At 48.7% G+C, this 19,017-nt stretch overlaps 1 protein-coding gene across 1 annotated transcript in view; it reads right to left on the bottom strand.

Annotated features, from left to right (window-relative positions):
• Window positions 1-19,017, bottom strand: part of PIK3R5 (phosphoinositide-3-kinase regulatory subunit 5) — a 174,934-nt gene that overhangs the window by 60,863 nt on the left and 95,054 nt on the right. Inside the window, exons 3-7 of the mRNA XM_030206308.1 lie at window positions 17,516-17,616; window positions 13,551-13,619; window positions 10,825-10,963; window positions 4,314-4,383; window positions 2,162-2,336 (exon numbers count right to left, since the gene is read on the bottom strand). Coding sequence (XP_030062168.1) covers window positions 2,162-2,336; window positions 4,314-4,383; window positions 10,825-10,963; window positions 13,551-13,619; window positions 17,516-17,616 — 554 coding nt within the window. The remainder of the gene's footprint in view (window positions 1-2,161; window positions 2,337-4,313; window positions 4,384-10,824; window positions 10,964-13,550; window positions 13,620-17,515; window positions 17,617-19,017) is intronic.

The raw sequence follows: 19,017 nt of genomic DNA, 5'->3' as shown, positions 1-19,017 counted from the left end.
AAAATATCTATCATATCAGTTTAGGGAGAACTGTCAACTACAGTACTAGGGTGTTTTGCATATTAATAGGTTCTTATAAAATTAGGCTATGCCTAAAATTACATGTGGTACCAGCTGGCATATACATGTTCAGGGCACAGCCACGATTTATATGCATATTTTATAAAATCTGCACTTTTGTATGCACAAATATTTACACCTGCTTTCGAGCAGGCCTAATGCTTGCACCTTCCAGTTAGGCAAACAAACAAAGTAAACACTGGGCCTTCAGGATTGAGAAAAATGTAGTCCTTTATTTATGATGAAAACCCGACACGGGCCGTGTTTCGGGGTACAAACGCCTGCATCAGGGGTCAAAGAACTTTTCTAGGTCAGCTAATTAGCTAGTTGACAAAGATGTAGAATAAACAATCAGGATATATTTCCTTCAGGTGCTGCTCTCCCCAGGCTCTCAAGCTCCCATAAACTGAGAGGCAGATAGTGAAGTAACGCCCTTTTGAAAAGCCAGGTCTTTAAAAGTTTTAAATGATTGCTCAGCACAAACCAGAGAGGGGAAGAGAATTCTAGAAAAAGGGGGAGGCAAAATAAAAAAGCGCCATCCCTAGTACTCTCGTGTTACACTTTTCTAGGACTGGGAAGAACTAGATGGAAGTCATTGAGAGAACGGAGCAGACGAGCAGGAGAATAAGGCACAGTGAGCAATAGTGGATGCTATTATTGATATGGGAAACCCCGGTCCCGAATCTTTTTCCTATGCTTTTATCCAAAAAATGATATGAAATGAGATGGGAAATGTTGACATTTTGATCATTTGGATTTAATTGTGGGAAGTAACCACCAACCCACAATTGTTATTACTTATACAGTAGAATAGCGTGTTTGATGTTATCTGCTGCCATTTTTTACATTTGGGTCTATAAATATTGACATTTCCCATGTGGTTTCAAACAAATGTATACAGTACTTATTTGTTTTCAAGCATTTAGCTTACAACTTTTCTGACAGTGAGTTACATTGGTAGAATAGGTCTTTTCCTTGCCCTAATGGACACACAACCTATGTTTGTTCTGAGGCAAAGAAGGGTAAAGTGACTTACCCAAAATTACAAGGAGCTGAAGTGGGATTTGAACTGGGTGAACCGGGTTCTGAACCTGATGCTTTAACCATTAGGCTATTCCTCCACTGTAGCCCTAGAGCTGATCTCAAGTGCTGATCTCCACACAGCATACTGTCAGACTTGTGAGTTCTTGTACCAAGTAGAACGCTGCTGAGCCCGGTACTCGGACCAGGTTCTGCTTGGCGGCTGGACAACCCCGGGTTTCACCTGCGCTGACTACCGTTCCCCAGAGCTTGAGCCCCTAGGAGCGGGCGGCCTGCAGGACTTACGGGACGGAGCTGGAAGCGGGATGATGAATGTATCGGCCAGGCAGGCAGCAGGTCAAGAGAGTAATCCAGGTACAAGCGGCAGTCAGTAGGCAGGCAAGAAAGTAATCCAGGTACAGACGAAAGTCAGTAGGCAGACGGCAGGCAAGAGAGTAATCCAGATGCAGGCGAAAGTCAGTAGGCAGGCGGCAGGCAAGAGAGTAATCCAGATGCAGGCGAAAGTCAGTAGGCAGCGGCAGGTAGAAGGGTAATCCAGGTACAGGCAAAGTCAGCAACGAGGGACCAGTAGATAAGAAGCAGACTACAGAGTTAGACACACCTACCAAAGTAGAAGCCAAAGCATGGAGTCCAGGGAGAGCTCAGCTGATAGTGCTGGCATCTGACATCAGCAGGGAGAAGGGGCACATCCATAGGACAAGAGCAGGGGAAGGAGGAACCGGAAGACCAATAGGAGAGAAGCAAGGGAAGCCAGGCAGAGAGGGAGCAGACAGGTGCGTGGAAGCAAAGCAATCAAGGAGCCTGGAAGCCAGGCAGAGAGAGAGAGAGAGAGAGAGAGAGAGAGAGAGAGAGAGCAGAAACAGGTGCATGGAAGCAAAGCAATTAAGGAGCCTGCAACCACTGCTCTCTGAACAAACCCAGAGAGGACTACACACACATGGCTCAGGCAGTGCCAGTCAAGTGTGCGTGTCGACGGGACCCCGCGCAGCCCGAGGACGCCGCTTACGTTGAGGTAGGGGACATGACAGATAAGTAGTCTTCTGAACACAGAGCATCCTACCTGTAAAACCTGACACAGTTCGCTGAGATCACACCTGGTTCCAAAGCTGGACTGGTAAATGTGTTTGATTAAGATGATGTAACAGCTGTGCTTGTGCTGCTCTGTACTGCTCAGTTTTTCCGCCACGGACAGGAATTCATGCTGAATTTCCGTAGGATTCATCAGCAGGACAGTTCTGAAGAAAATAGGTAACATTTACTTCACAGCTCTCCCTTTTATACAAGCAATGATCCATCTCACTGACCCAAAATAAAGACAAGGGGTTACCGGAGAACTCCAGGTTATAAAGGGAAAGGCTGATTCAGTTTTGGCTTTGCCATCTTGCATGTCCAAGGGTATCGAATGCCCAAGCAAACCTTCAGCTGTGCTCCCCCCCCCCCCACAAATAAAGCTGAAGGCCCTACCCCTTCCCCTTGTAGTTCAGCATCTTCTCTTCCCCCCCTATGCCTCGCAGGTGGCCAGCATCTCCTCATCCTTAAGCCCCCAGGTGGCCAGCATCTTTCCTTCTTATTCCTATAGCCCTCAGGCAGCATCTCCTCTTCCCCCTTTACCCACCAAGGTAATCAACATCTTTCCTTCCCTTTTGCCTCTACCTCTGCGGTTGGCCAACATCTAATTTCCTCCTTCCCTATCCTAACACAACAGTATGTCCCCCTTCTCTCCCCACTTCTGGGTCTGCTGTTGCTGTCCCCTTTCATGCCAGACCAAACAAAAGAAGAATGAGTGCTGCACGGACCCTTCATTTCCTCATCTGTCTCTCCACTGTCGTATACTCCCTTTTTCAATGGGTCAGGCCTCTGCTCCCTTTGCTTTCTGGTTTGGCTGTCTCTCCCCCCCCCCCCCCCCCACACCAATCATTTGTAGAGAGAAAAGAAAAGGTCTGTTTCTTGCTCCAGCCCTACAAGCAGTTCTGCTTTATTTTCCTCACTTCTCCCTTGTAATTCCACTGCCTTTTTACCAAATTCTTCCAACATTCTTTATCTATCACTCTTTAGCAGCTACCTCAACAATCTGTGGTCTAAGGATTGAACTGGAGCAGTATCTGCCAGGCTGTTCATGGCCCTGGGTCAAACTTCTTTGTTTTAACTATGCTTTTGCAGTAAGTGTTGGTTTAATATATGCATTAAATAACTGTGGAGAACTAAAGGCCAATAATCGGGTATCTATGGTAACCCGGAAATTAATTGATATTCAGACCGGTGCCCGATTAGCTCAGCAGATAAAATTAGGGCAGGTTTTTACTAGTCTAACTTTATCTGCATACTTAGCTGGTTAGTAGACTGAATATTGCTGCAACTGGGTAAGTCACGTCCCTGTCCAAACTCTCCCCCCCACCAACCGCCCCTAACCCAGACTGTTAGGGAATGGCTGGGTAGAGATGATATTCTGTGGAAGTATCCTATTAAGTGCTGCTTAATATCAGTTGGTGGCCAGCTCAAGCGGGGTTTAACCAGGCAAAAACCTCTCCTGCCTGGTTAAACCCCTTTGAATATCGGGTCCTAAGAGTTTTGAGTCTCCTCTTGTGATGCTGGGGATGGTTTAACTGACTGTAGAATATTGCAACCTGAAACCTAGTGGGAGACCAGTGGCAATGCAAAAATGGTAAATAATTTACAAGGGCCAACCAGGGGCGTAGCCAGACCTTACGGTGGGAGGGGGCCAGAGCCCGAGGTTGGGGGCACATTTTGAGTGCTGCCCTGCCGCTGCCGCCCCTCCCCCGCCACCTCACCACCACCCCCCCCCCCCACCGCCTCGCCTCACCTCCTCGCCCCCGCCAGCTTGCCTGCCTGCCTCACCTCGCCAAAAAATACCTCTGCTGGCGGGGGTCCCCAACCTCCGCCAGCTGAAGCCTTCTTTATCGCTGGTCTCTGGTGCAGCCACGCTCGCTGCCCTGCTTTCTTCTTGCTCCTCCTGTGCACGCTGACGCTCCTTCTCAGTTTCACATAAAGGAGCATCAGCAGGCACAGGAGAAGAAAGAAGAGCAGGGCAGCGAATGCGGCTGCGACGGAGATCGGTGCTGAAGAAGGCTTTGGCTGGTGCGGGTTGGGGACCCCCGCCAGCCAAACCAGGGGCCCAGATGAAATTTGCGGGGGCCCATGCCCCCGTGGCCCCCCCATAGCTACGCCCCTGGGTGCAACAGAAAATTACTCACATGGTTGGGTTCTGAAGGTTTGCAGTCGTTAAGCCTTGTTCAGCTCGCACTAATCTTTGATACGAAATGCCTGTATGCAAAGGAGAAAAATGAATTAGCGCAAAGGAGCTTTGCAGTAAGACCAGCTTAAAGAAGGTGCAATAGCAGGGCAGTTTTGGAGTGTTTGGAAACAGCTGAATAGAAAGCAAAGATCCACTGGTGGTCAGGAGATATTTGGGAAGAGCTGGTACTGGTGGACGCTAAGCCTGCTGAGGGTGAATCCACCTGACAGAGAATAGACACTGGCTTTTCATGTGCTGAGGGGTTTACTTTCACTGGTAACTCTGAAGCGATCATGCACATAGACGATGCACACGCTATCACAGATCAGCCATTGTGGTCGCTGCTTTTCAGCTGTAGAGTTTACAAGAGCTCTAAACACTGTGACTTCTACTGCCTCTTCTATTTTTAGAGAATTGTGTTAGGGGTTCTTTTATTTTTTTTCAATTTATTTTAATGACGTTAAACATCTAGCATTTGTTTTTGAAAGACAGTAGCACCTTAATTCTACAAGCTTAACACCTCAATGCAGGGGCGTAGCTAGACCTCAATGGGAGGGGGGGGGGCCAGAGCCCAAGGTGGGGGGCACGTTTTAGCCTGCCTCCCCTGCGCTTCTCACCCCCCCGCCACTTCCACCCCCCCCCCACCGTCGCTGCTTCCAACCCCCCCACCCGCTGTAAAAGTATCTTGGCTGGTGGGGGGTCTCCAACCCATGCCAGCTGAAGCTTTGGTCTGTCCCGCACTGGTCTCATATTGCCTCTCCTGTTTTCAGTGCGCCCTGCATGCTCGTTTTAATAAAACGAGAGCATGCACGGTGCCACTGAAAACAGGAGAGGCAAAACGAGACAGCACAGGACAGACGCTTCAGCTGGCGGGGGTTGGAGACTCCTGCCAGCCAAACCAGGGGCCCCAGAACCAATTTGGGGGACCCAGGCCCCTGTGGCCCCTCCGTAGCTATGCCACTGCCTCAATGACTAGTAAGTACCAATTGCAAGCAAAGATTTTAGAATATTTGTAACAGTTATGCGTAAGTGCTAGTTGGGCACTAAGCAGTATTTTGAGGGGCCGATTTTCAAAGTGATTTAAGCAGGCAGAAGAGGTTTCTACCTGCTTAAATAATGATCCGCTGTCAAACTGGAGATATTTAGTGGCACTTAATGGGAGAGTACTGCTGAATACCCCCTCAGACAGCCCAAAGAAAAAGTGGACAGGTCACGGGCAGTGCTGGGAGCGGCACTGGGGAGCAGCTCCAGGCTATGCAGGTGCTGGTTCTGAATATTGGGGCTGGCACCTGCATAACTTTTTTTTCCTACCCTCCCCCCAGGCCTACCTGTATCCCTGGTGGTCCAGCAGGGTTGTTGTGGGCAGGAGCACAGCCCCCTCGCTTCTGCCCCTTGTGGTGCTTCTCTAAAATGGCTGCTGTGACCTCTCGTGGCAGCTTGCGGTACTACACGGAGTACCAAGAGCTGCCACAAGAGTTTGTGGCAGCCATTTTAGACTGCCACCACAAGGGGCAGGAGTGAGGGGGCTGTGCTCCTGCCCACAACCCTGCTGGACCACCAGGGATACAGGTAGGCCTGGGGGGAGGGCCTGCCTGCATGGTTGGGGGGGGGGATCTTCCTGGGGAGGTGTCTTGACATTGGCTGGGAGGGGGAAAGGAAAGAGGGGGCTTGAGGGGGCTCAGAGGCTTTTAAAAAAAAGTTATGAGGGCCAGCCAGCCGGCCCGAAATTCAGCTAGGGCTGCATAGCTTTTATGCTGCCTTGGCTGAATATCAGCCAGGCCTGCATAAGTACCGGGTGCCCAGCCTGCCCAAAATTATCCCCTGGTATTCAGTGCTGGTGCCTGGACATGGCCGAAATTGAATATCAGGGGAGACTTTAGCCAGCGATGATCAACATTTTAAAAAATGCTGAACACTGCCGGCTGAATATCGGGGGGGGGGGGGGGGGGGGGGGGGGGGGGGGGGGGTTAGTGTCCAACTCACACTGCACGCAAATGCAAGGGGGCAGTCAATATTCAGCACTAACTGGTTACCTTTTTAGTGGTTAAAGATAGGCCTGCTATTTATGTGACCAATTTTAACCACTAAACATAGCTGGTTTAGCGCTAAATATCTGCGCCTAACTGGCAATATCTCGTGATATAGCTGGTTAGCAGCTAGGCACTACCCAGCAATATTCAGTGGAGATGACTGGTTATCTTCCATTCAATATTAGCAGTTAGGCAGGGCTGCCGAGAGTGGGGGGACAGGGGGGACAAAAGTCCCCGGGCCTCCGGGGGGGGGGGGCCCGGTGCCGCTGCAGTCCAGCCCGCCCACCGTCGCTCCCGGAACTAACCTGAAGCGCTTTCACCTTCGGAGCAACCAGCAGCAGCAGAGCAGACCTCTCCTTCCTTCTGTGTCCCGCCCTCGCCTGACGTAATGTCCGCGAGGGCGGGGCACAGAAGGAAGGAGAGGTCTGCGCTGCTGCTGCTGGTTGCTCCGAAGGTGAAAGTGCTTCAGGTTAGTTCAAAGAGGGCCCGACACGGGTGGAGGAGGGCCCGGCGACTTCGGTGGGGGGGGTGGCGCGACGCAATCTCGGGTGGGGGGGGCCCGGGGGCGGTCTTGTCCCGGGCCCGGCCCAGGCCCCGGCTCTCGGTGGCTCTGCGGTTAGGTGCTGCTATTCTATTTAACTGGTCAGCGCCTGTCTCACTGGTTAAATAGCTTTGGAATATCGGGGGGGGGGGGGGGGGAAGAGTCCAAGGGACTCGAGGGAAAAGGGATCCAGAAGGAGTGGGCAGGAGAGAGCAATCCCTAAGCTGGTTAGGCCATCAGCAAGGTAGAAGAGGCTCCCCAGGCTGGTTAGGTCTACAACGAAGCGGAAATTTGTGCCACCAACTACACTTCATGAGCAACCTGGGCTCAGGACAATATTCCAGGACCAGTAGTGAGGTGGCCCAAGTGCTTCTCTGACTGGAGTTGGACTCAAGAGATCTGAAACCCAGCAGACCAGAATCCCACTGGTTTATTAAGTGAGACTAGATATATTTAGGGATAAGATGTACCCCGACTGTGGAATAGTTTGCCAAAGCAACTGCATGATGCTCAATTGGTTCTTCTTTTTAGGAAACCATTAAAAGCCTTTTTCTTTCAACAGGCTTCAGGATGGTGTATGATTCTGTTTTACTGAACAGGTTGGGTGTGGATGAGGGTTTTGGTAGAGTGCTCGGAAAGAAAGGGGCAGTAAAGTGACCCTGGCGGAAGACGAGACAGTCTTATCAATAGACAGTCCTTATCAATAATAAGCATTTGCTATTGTTTTGAGTGATTCAATATGGTGGCGAGCTCCACCTACTGCCAAGCACGCTTCTGCCATCTCCTGTCAATTAAACCTCCTTGATCGCTCCTGCCTTATCACCCTCAGGACCCTTCTGGTGAGCCATGGTTCCAGGGGGAGTATATCTAGGTGATGCAGGGGATAGGGAGGAGGAGAAGGGGCACTTTTTGAAGGGCTTTGGATATCAGGCCCACTTGTCTTCATATATCAAGCTGAATCAGAGTTTAATTATCTGTATAATAACTGTGCAGAGTAACATGGCGGAAAGACAGAAGAATACTGCCGATTTCTACAAATGGAGGCATATTTTCCTTTCTTCCTGCCCAAGTGGCGCATTGTTTTTGGTTTGTTTACTATGCAGTAAGAGGTACATGAATTCTTAGAAATTCAACCTGTGAAGAATTGTACAGTGATGGTAATCTCTGTATAACACTTGTTATATCTGAAGTTAATGGAAGGGTGGAGAGGTTTAACATTTCACATATCTACAGGAAATGTCACCTATACCACAATCCTTTTGTAAAAATTTGATACTGATATTGTTACTGGGAAAAGGCTTAAAAAATGCAGATTGTTGGTAAAATGTTGATAGCTTAAAACCATTCCACCAGCTGGGTGTTTGAAGAAGTTTATATGTGTGCGTGAGAGAGAGAGAGAGAGAGAGAGAGAGACATACAATTAAAATCCAATTGCTACTGATCAGGTCAATCAAGTGTTACACAAATACACAAATACAGGTTGTCTGCTTGATACGTGCCCTACTTATTTTATTTTTATTACATTTGTACCCCACACTTTCCCACTCATGGCAGGCTCAATGCGGTGGGCAATGGAGGGTGAAGTGACTTGCCCAGAGTCACAAGGATCTGCCTGTGCCGGGAATTGAAATCAGTTACTCAGGACCAAAGTCCACCACCCTAACCACTAGGCCACTCCTCCACTCATCTCCTCAAGTCAGCTCCTGATTTATTCTTACATCATTTACACTCAAATCTTCCTTTGATGTTGTCTCAAGGTATCTTTCCCTCTGACAATGGCAATATTATTTTGATTCCATACCTAAAAATACTCAAACTAGACTAAGTTTAGTTTTCAACTATAGACAGGTAGCCTCAATTCCTCTTCTTGTTAAAGTAATGGAAGGACTTGTCATGCGCCAACCTATGGAGTATCTCCAGCTTCATGCCATTTTGCATAGTTCACAGTCCACCTTATAATCGAAAGAGAAAAACGCCTAGATTTCGACCCAAATCGGGAGATAGACGTTTATCTCACAAAAACGAATAAATCGGTATAATCGAAAGCCAATTTTGGACGTTTTCAACTGCACTCCGTCGCAGATGCGGACAAAGTTGATGGGGGCGTGTCAGAGGTGTGGCGAAGGTGGAACTGGGGCGTGGTTATCGGCCAAGGAGAGATGTACGCGTTAGGGCGATAATCGAAAAAATAAAGGCGTTTTTAGCGAACATTTAGGACACTTTTGTTGGACCCTTTTTTCACACGAACAGGTCCCAAAAAAGTGCTCTAAATGACCAGATGACCATCGGAGGGAATCGGGGATGACCTCCCCTGACTCCCCCAGTGGTCACTAACCCCCTCCCACCACAAAAAATGATGTTTCACAACTTTTTATTTTCACCCTCAAATGTCATACCCACCTCCCTGGCAGCAGTATGCAGGTCCCTGGAGCAGTTGTTAGGGGGTGCAGTGGACTTCAGGCAGGTGGACCCAGGCCCATCCCCCCACTACCTGTTACAATTGTGCTGCTTAATGCTTAGTCGTCCAACCCCCCCAAACCCACTGTACCTACATGTAGGTGCCCCCCTTCACCCCTTAGGGCTATAGTAATGGTGTAGACTTGTGGGCAGTGGGTTTTGAGGGGGATTTGGGGGGCTCAACACACAAGGGAAGGGTGCTATGCACCTGGGAGCTCTTTTACCTTTTTTTTTGTTTTTGTAAAAGTGCCCCCTAGGGTGCCCGGTTGGTGTCCTGGCATGTGAGGGGGACTAGTGCACTACGAATCCTGGCCCCTCCCACAAACAAATGCCTTGGATTTATTCGTTTTTGAGCTGGGCGCTTTCATTTTCCATTATCGCTGAAAAACAAAAACGCCCAGCTCACAAATTGTCGAATAAAACATGGACGTCTATTTTTTTTCGAAAATACGGTTCGGTCCGCCCCTTCACGGACCTGTTCTCGGAGATAAACGCCCATGGAGATAGACGTTTTCGTTCGTTTATGCCCCTCAATGTGGTTTTAAGTCCTCTTACAGTACAGAAACTGCGCTTACCACCCTCTTAGCTAACGTTAGGAGAGAATTAAGTTTTGGCAACAAAATATTGATGCAGCAATTTCATCTGTCCAGTGCCTTTGATACTGTTGATAATATTACTCTCCGTGTAACTTAACTGGCCAAAAGTTATCTATCCTCAGGCCAAAATTTATTTATTTAATTATTGCATTTGTATCCCACATTATCCCACCTATTTGCAGGCTCAATGTGGCTTACATAGTTTTGTTATGACATTGTCATTCCAGAATATCAGATACAGATAGTAGTGTGTAGAGATTAAGTAGGGAAGAAAAAAGGAAGTGATTGGGCGGGTGATAGTGGAAGTGGATTTTCATAGCTGGTTGGGTTGGGAAGGTGAATTAGTGAAGCTGTTGGTTCTCATTATAGGCCTTGTCGAAGAAGTATGTCTTCAGGGATTTGCGAAAGTTATCTGTTTCGACAATTGATTTCAAGTCTGTGGGTAGAGCATTCCATATTTGTGTGCTCGTGTAGGAGAAGGTAGTGGCATGCATCATCTTGTATTTTAGTCCTCTACAGCTGGGGAAGTTCAAATTGAGAAATTTGTGGGATGTTCTTGTGGCGTTACAAAGAAAGCTACTTAGGTGGTCAGCAACTTCTGCTGGCTGTGAACGTGGCTTTGAGTATTGACCTGATCGTATTTGCTGCAATGATATGTTTTTAGGATGAGTTCATGGAAGACATCTGAACTGAATGCAGAGACAACTAAGATGTCTGCTCTACATTATTACAGTTTTGAAACTAATTAATCTCAGTGCCCACTAATGATGGAAACTTCAGTCAGAGAGCAGATTAAAACTGGAAAAAGAAATAATATTTTGGCTCCAAGATAGTCACGACTCTTACCTGGTGCTTTGAGTTCCTCGGTGATGAAACTGAGAAGCTCCTGATAGATGTTACAGTAGGGCACAGGCCAGGTGAGGAAGCTGTGGAATGTTTTAATAGCCTTCCGTAGCAGGCCAGACTCTGGTGGAAAATGTGGTGTCTAGAGGGGACAAAATTGAAAGAGGATTAAAATCGTGATCGGCAAGGATCAAATGAAAATGAACATAAGAACGTAAGTGTTGCCATACTGGGACAGACCGAAGGTCCATCATGACCAGCACCCTGTTTCCAACAGTGGCCAATCCAGGACACAAGTACCTGCCAAGATCCCAGAACAGTACAACAGATTTTATGCTACTTTTCCTAGAAATAAGTAGTGGATTTTCCCAAGTCCATCTTAATCATGGCTAATGGAATTTTCTTCCAGAAAATTATCCAAACCTTTTTTAAACCCTGCTAAAGTTAACTGCTTTTACCACATTCTCTGGCAACGAATTCCAGAGTTTAGTTACCCGCTGAGTGAAGACATATTTTCTCCAGTTTGTTTTAAATTTACTACTTAGTAGCTTCATTGCATGCCTCCTAGTCCTGGTATTTTTGAAAAGAGTAAACAAGTGATTCACATCTAACTGTTACACTCAACTCAGTATTTTATAGACCTCAATCTTATCTCCCTTCAGCCATCTCTTCTCCAAGCTGGAGAGCCTTAGCCACTTTGCCTTTCCTCATAGGGAAGTCATCCCATCCCCTTTATCATTTCTGTCGCCCTTCTATGGACCTTTTCTAATTCCGCTATATTTTTTTTTTTAGATGTGGTGACCAGAATTGCACACAGTATTCGAGTTGCGGTTGCACCATGGAGCAATAGAAAGGCATCATAATATTCTCATTTTTGTTGTCCATCCCTTCTCTAATAATTCCTAAAATTCTATTCTTAGAGGACATTGCATATTGAGCAGAGGATTTCAATATATCATCAACGATGACACCTAGATGCTTTTCCTGGGCAGTGACTCCTAATATGGAACCTTGCATCACGTAGCTATAGTTTGGGTTCCTCTTTCCCAGATGCATCACTTTGGTTAGGTACTAAGAAAACACTATCCTCCCAATTCTATATAGGTCACCCAAAGTTGGGTGCCCAAATTTGAACATGGATCTCAGATGTGCATGTAAACTAATTAATCAATTAGGTGCTAACAACCAATTATTTCTGTTAATTGGAGTTAATTGGCAGTAGTTAGGAGTTATATGCGCATCTGCCCTATACCCTATTCTTTAACATGCATGCCTAAATTTCACCCACAACTCAAAAGGGGTCATTGCCATGGGAGGGGCATGGGTGAGTCAGGGGCATTCACAGTAATCAGTTGTGATGTGATAGAAAACTAGATTTATGCACCCAACTACCATCAGTTTAGCGCAAGGATTTATACCAGGTTTCAGAAGGCATAAGTCTTCGCAACCAAAGTTGACTGTGGCAATCCATGCTAAGCGCTATTCTGTAAAGGTTACTTAGCACTAAGCGCGCCTTTATAGAATCAATGCTTAGCGTGGTTCTTAACAGCGCTTAATTTGGGCCCCGTTTACTGAATCTGGCCCTAGGTGTGTCAAGTAATTACTCAGTCATTTTCCACTACCAAAGCTTTCCAAATATTCCATTTAAAATGAGCCAATCTGCATTTCAGTTTTTTTTGTACCCCGTGCTTTCCCACTCATGGCAGGCTCAATGTGGCTTAGGTACTTATTTGTACCTGGGGCAATGGAGGGTTAAGTGACTTGCCCAGAGTCACAAGGAGCTGCCTGTGCCTGCAGTGGGAATGGAACCCAGTTCCCCAGGATCAAAGTCCACCACTCTAACCACTAGGCCACTCCTCAAGTAGGCCACTCCTCAAGTAGAATATTTATTTATTTATTACATTTAAATCCCACATTTTCCCACTGATAGCAGGCTCAAAGTGGCTTACATACATCTGTAGTGAGGCTACAGTGCAAGAAGAACAAATTATAGAAATTGAGAATAAGATAGGAAATAACAATTAAACAGCAATAAGCATGAGATAATAACAAGTAATTAGTGTCCTTGGATCTTATTAATGGTACGAGATTTATTTAAATTAGGTTGAACCTGGGGAATAAACCTTCTTAAACAATACTGATTTCAATAATTTCCTGAAATTTAGGTAGTTCTGGGTAGATTTTACTGATTTGAGCAGTGGCGTTCCTAGCCTGGCTGACACCCGGGGCGGATCGCCGATGCGCCCCCCCCCCCTGGCGAAACTACACCCCCCCTCGGGTGCAGCGCGACCCCCCCGGGTGCATTTTTACCTGCTTGGGGGGGGGGGGGGGGGGGGGGGGTTGCTGCGCGCCTGTTAGCTCCGAGTTCACTCGTTCCCTCCCTGCTGCTCCCTCTGCCCCGGAACAGGAAGTAACCTGTTCCGCGCAGAGGGAACAGCAGGGAGGGAACGAGCGGACTCGGAGCCAACAGGTGCGCAGCACCCCCCCAGCAGCGTGCACCCGTGGCAGACAGCCCCCACCGCCCCCCCCCCCCCTTGGTACGCCACTGGATTTGAGTAAGGCATTTCACAGTTGAGTGCCTATGCATGTAAAGTTGGAGGCATAACTTGATTTGTTTTTAAGGCCATTACAGTATGGGTAGTGCAAACTACAAACTCTGGATAAATCACTGGCAGACTTAGATGGTCTTGATGACGCGTCGTACTGGTTTCCAAACTGTACATACTTACACATAGGACAGTGGAATAAAACATTACAGCCAATGGCGTGAGAAGGTTATATTCACATTGCTCCTGGGCCTATAAAACACAAAGAAAAAGCATCAGGAGTGATCCATCATTAAAGAAGACACCCAAAGTTCGAACAAGGGACGGGGAAACTAGGGGGGGGCCCTTTTACTAAGGTGCGTAGGCGCCTACACGCATACAATGCACGTGAAATTCGAACTACCACCTGGCTAGCGCATGCCCTGGGTGGTAATTCTAATGTTTACATGCGTCCGATGTGCGGAACAGAAAATATTTTTTTATTTTCTACCACGTGGCACTAACTGGGCGGTAATCGGCAGTGTACTCGCGCTGATGATTACCGCCCGGTTAACTCATGAGACCTTACTGCTAAGTCAATGGGTGGCGGTAAAGGTCTCAGGCCCAAAATAGACAAGCGCCAACTTTTATTTTGTCGCATGTCCATTTTCGGCCTAAATAAAAAAAAGGGCCTTTTTTTTGCAGGTGGGCTGAAAAAATGGACCTGTGCGCGTCCAATAGACGTGCCTACACCAGCGCAGGCCATTTTTTGGTGCCTTAGTAAAAGGGTCTGTAGAAGAGCAAAACATGTACATTACAGGAGGTTCTGCTAATAGGCCTTTACGGCCTAATCTTCAGAATTCTATTGCGATTCTTCAGTCAGAAGAGTTAGGAAATGCACTATGGGGTAATTGTATAACTGGATGCCTCTATATAGGTGCCTCGAGGTCACGTGGTAAGAGTCAATTCTATAATGGACATGGGCGCTTGGGTTCCTTTACAAAAAACATATATAACCTTGCATTGGCAAGCCCAACATGTAGATGCCCACACTAGGAATATCTGTGGTAAACTAGTATTATGAAAAGGTCATGCGCTCTTTGCAGAATACTAGCTTAGCGCAGATCTCACTGACACACTGTAATCTGCATTGGTCAATGACCAGGCAATGGCATATACAACCAAAACATGCCACTCGCCTTTAGGCCTTGCCAGGTTTCCTCTATCACAGAGGCTTCTGGAGAGTCTCTTCCTTTTTTTCCCTCTGACAAATCTCTGCTTTTCTCCTCCCCTAATGACAATGGCCCGCATACAATGCAGAATAGAACAGGCCAAGTTATTCCTAGGTACACTTGGAGGCAGCTGCCTATTGTCACAACCCCAGTGGAACTGTTAATAGCAGCAGTACAGGAAGAAGGAGGCCTTCCTCTCTGTCTTATTATGCTGCTGTTCAGAATGCAGATGTTAATGTTCCCTTTTCCCTGGGTCATATCCCCTGGCACTGCAGTTCCCACCGTGTTCAACACAGCAAGTTGTGTCTGGCGTGCGGCATTGCAGCTGGGTATTTAAGCAAATATTTTCTGCCAAAACAGGATGGCTGTGTTGGTAGCACTGCTCCAGGCATGGTATTCTCTCAGCCTAGTGTCAGGATTCTGGCCCTTATCTCTTAATAGTACACACAGTTAAGCTGGGGAAGGAGGGGAGTGGTGGGAATGAGATGTAGGGAGAGGAGAAATGAAGAAATGCAGCAAAATAGAACTAGTCTGAAATTTAGCAGGGCCAATTTTCCAAGGGTTTAGGCTCCTAACTTTGAGAGCTGGGCTCCTAAATTGGCATTGTTGAAAATTTACTAGGGCTGGATTTATAAATTTAAGCTCAGAAGGGTCCTTTAACTAAATTCCATTAAGCAATGTGGGGGGGGGGGGGGGGGGGGGGGGGGGCAAATTCCCTGGGCCTCCAAGGGGGGCCCAGCACCAGGGTCTCTCTCACTCTCCTGCTCTTGATGGGACCCGAGTGATCATGTCCTGACAGGAGCAGGAGACAGAAAACTCCGGCGCTTGCCCCCCCTCCCCCCGCCAGCCAAGGTACTTCAATTCTGTGTTGCAGCTGCATTTGGGGGGGGGGGGGGGGGGCAGCGGATGATGATTTTGGGGGAGGGAGGCGGCGGCGGCCCTGCCCCCGGGCCTGGTTCAGTCTCTCGGTGGTCCTGCTGTGCAGTAGACATTAGCATAGATCTGTGCTAAGGGCTACAATGCTTTAAAACCGGCCAGTGTGGTAAAACAATCTCACACTAGCTGCTGAAAGTGGATAGGAGAGGGTTGTGGGTATGATAGGGTTGGTGGAGACATGGCCAGCTGTGACAGCTAGCATACAGGTTATTGTCACACGCTAGCTGAAATGACTGCCAATGGCGCAGCTGCACTTAAAGCTACCTCAAGATGTGGTACTGCAGGACAGTCCTACAACTGTCGCGACCGTACAGAAATACAGAAAACCGCAACTATGGCAGGTCAACCCCATCCTGATCCTCCCTAGTGCTTCAATTCCCACCAACACCCCATAACACCAGCTCCCCCAACAGCAAATCCCACTCCTGAGCAGACCCCTACCTTCAACAGCAGAACCCATTCCTTCCTGATTCCCCCTAGAAATTCTGTTCTGTGGTAGCCTAGTGGCACAGGATGGGAGCAGCCGCCCTCTGCTTTCACCCTGTCCAGCTCCTGGTTTCACAATGGCACTGATGACCCCTAGTGGTAGCCTCATAGTTATGCAGAAGGATGACCCCTAGCAGCAGTACTACTCTATCTACTGGTGCATGGACCCCGTGTGGTAGCTACTACTACTACTTATCATTTCTAAAGTGCTACTAGATGTACGCAGGTAGCTACTTGCCTCTTGTGATAAATGCAGGGCAGGGCTGCCGACAGACTGGGCCGGACCTGGGGCAAGGCTGCCCCAGGGCCCTGCCCCCCCGAGGCCGCTGCGCCGCAGTCCCCAGTCTCCACCCACCCACCCCCACCGAAAGACCCCCTCCATCCTCCACCAGGCCCCCTGCATTCAAATCACAGCGCCTCACCTCCGTGTGAAAGCGCAGCAGCAGATCGCCTCCCTTCGGGCCTTCCCGCCCTGTGTCCCGCCCTCAAGGAAACAGGAAGTTACATCAGACGAAGGCGGGACACAGGGAGGGAGGCCCGAAGGGAAGTGATCTGCCGCTGCACTTTCACACAGAGGTGAGGTGCTGTGATTTGAATGCAGGGGGCCCGAAGGAGGGCTGTTGACAGAGCCAGGGGCGGGCGGGTGAGACCGGGGACTGCAGCGCTGGGCCCCCTTGGAGGCCCGGGCCCAGGGAATTTTGTCCCCCTTCCCCCCCTCTTTGCGGCCCTGATGCAGGGCAGATTCTGGGCACTGTATTTACTGCACTTTAATTATCATGCATTTCGTGCCTGAATATCTGGGGATGGCCCTCTGAGTAGCATTTACGGAGACAGGATCATCTCCTGATTGCTTAACCCCATTGAACTAATGGCATAGCTAGGTGGGGCCACAGGGGCCTGGATCCCCCAAATTTGCTCTGGGCTCCTGGTTGGCTGGCGGGGGCGCTGCATTGCCTGCCCTGCTCTCTCTTCCCCTCACGTTGGGTGCGCTCCTTTTAGTGAAATTGAGCATGCCAGACGTGAGGGGAAGAGAGAGAAGGGCAGGCAATGCGGCAGCACCAGAGTCCAGCATTGGATGAAGGCATTTGTGGTGGTGGTGCTTCAGCTGGTGGGGGTTGGGACCCCCGCCAGCCAAGATGTTACAGCGGAGGGGGGGTGGCGAGGTGGCAGGGGGAGGGGGGTGGCAGGGCAGTGACCAAAATTTGTCCTTCCTCCTTGGGCTCTGGCCCCCTCCCACCTTGAGGTCTGCCTACGCTCTTGCGTTGAACATCAAACCCTTATATGTTTGTCTGCTTAGAAAACCTGCTGGGAATGTTTTTAACTCAGTGTTTTTATCTTCTTCTTAAAAACTGCGAAACTTAAGAAACCATCCTGAATCCCTGAAGCTTGCTTTTATTTAATTAATTTTGGGGTTTTTTTTCCAGAAAGTTTCTCTTTACGGTCCCCAACCATTTTACGGCTTGTGTGTATGGTCACAGCAATCTTTGCCAACAGATTTCTTCAGCCTCCTCTTACCTGCTTGGTTTGTTCCAGAATCTTGTCTAGAAGGATGAGGAAGTTTGCTGGGTCCCGGCTGACCAGCTCCTGTAGACTCCAGCAGTTCAAGCAAAGTCCAGCTTCCAAAAAGAACACAGGCCAGTGTTATTCTCAAACCTTACTTAAAATCATTTAAAAAAAAAACCAAACTACAGGCATCAATATATACTATGTCAAAATATCATAGGTGATATCCCTGCAGGGCAATGCAATATTGTTATTAGGCGAAAGAAATTGACAGCAACAGAAATCCTGAGTCCAATTTCATATCTACGAGTCACTGTGTGACCCTCAAAAAGTCAGATCGCATCCTTGCACTTGTTAGATTGTAGCCAAGTTACTATCTCAAAAATCCAGAAATCTGAGTTTTACAACTGAGGGGGAGATGTGCAGAACTTCGGTGCTGTTTTCTACAGTGAAGGAAAAAAACAAGTGGGGCACTGATTGTTTTTTTCTTCGTGACCAATGCTCAGCATTAACAGCATGCAAATGATATGCACGCTGATAGTGCTGAGCATTGTTCAGCAAACAAACTCAGAATTTTCTGGTGCATGTGCACAAGAGCTATGAGGTAGACACAGCTCTTGTGCACATATCCTGTGAAGGGGGGGGGGGGGAAGCAAGATAACATTTTGGCAGTGGCTGGAAGTAGGAAGCAACACGGTTAAGTGTGTGTGTGGGAGAGCAAAAGCTGCTGCTTCCACCTAAGCAGAAGTTAGGAAGCAAGTGCTGCTGTAAAAGCCGCCCTATGAGTTCATTTTAATATAAGCGAGTTCATTAGCATCTGCTTTCGTGCAGAGTAAAGCAGTGGCCGAAAAACTCTGTGCATTAGCAGCAAAAAAAAAATGCTTCATTTAGACTGGCTAAAACCAGGGCCGCCGAGAGACTAAGCCGGGCCTGGGGCAGGGCCACCAGGCCCCCCCCCCTGCCGACACCCTCGCCGCCCCCCCCCCGCCACTGCTGCAGTCCCTGGTCTCACCTGCCTGCCCTCGGCTCCGTCCGCCACCGGGCCCCCTGTATTAAAATCGGCAGCACCTCAGCTCCATTTGGAAAGGCAGATCGCCTCCCTTCGGGCCTTCCTTCACTGTGTCCCGCCCACGTCTGATGTAACTTCCGGTTTCCACGAGGGCGGGACACAGGGAGGGCCCGAAGGGAGGTGATCTGCCTTTCCAAATGGAGCTGAGGCGCTGCCAATTTTAATGCAGGGGGTCCGGTGGCGGATGGAGCAGAGGGCAGGCAGGTGAGACAGGAGACTGCAGCATCGGCGGCCTGACCCAGGCGCTGGGCCTCCCTTGGAGGCCCGGGGAATTTTGTCCCCCCTGCCCCCCCTCGCGGCAGCCCTGACTAAAACCAATCTAAATGAAACTGGTTGCAAGCCCGGTTTATTGGGCCCGTAATTTCTTAACTGACTCCTCTCATCTATGCAGTTTCACAAAATCTGGCACTTCCGTGTGTATGTGCCGGTCGTTACATGTGTAAGT

Source organism: Microcaecilia unicolor, chromosome 6 (genome assembly GCF_901765095.1).
Source record: "Microcaecilia unicolor chromosome 6, aMicUni1.1, whole genome shotgun sequence".
Classification (NCBI taxonomy): domain Eukaryota; kingdom Metazoa; phylum Chordata; class Amphibia; order Gymnophiona; family Siphonopidae; genus Microcaecilia; species Microcaecilia unicolor.
Note: the sequence above shows the minus strand (reverse complement) of the source record. Positions and strands in the feature narration are given on the sequence as shown.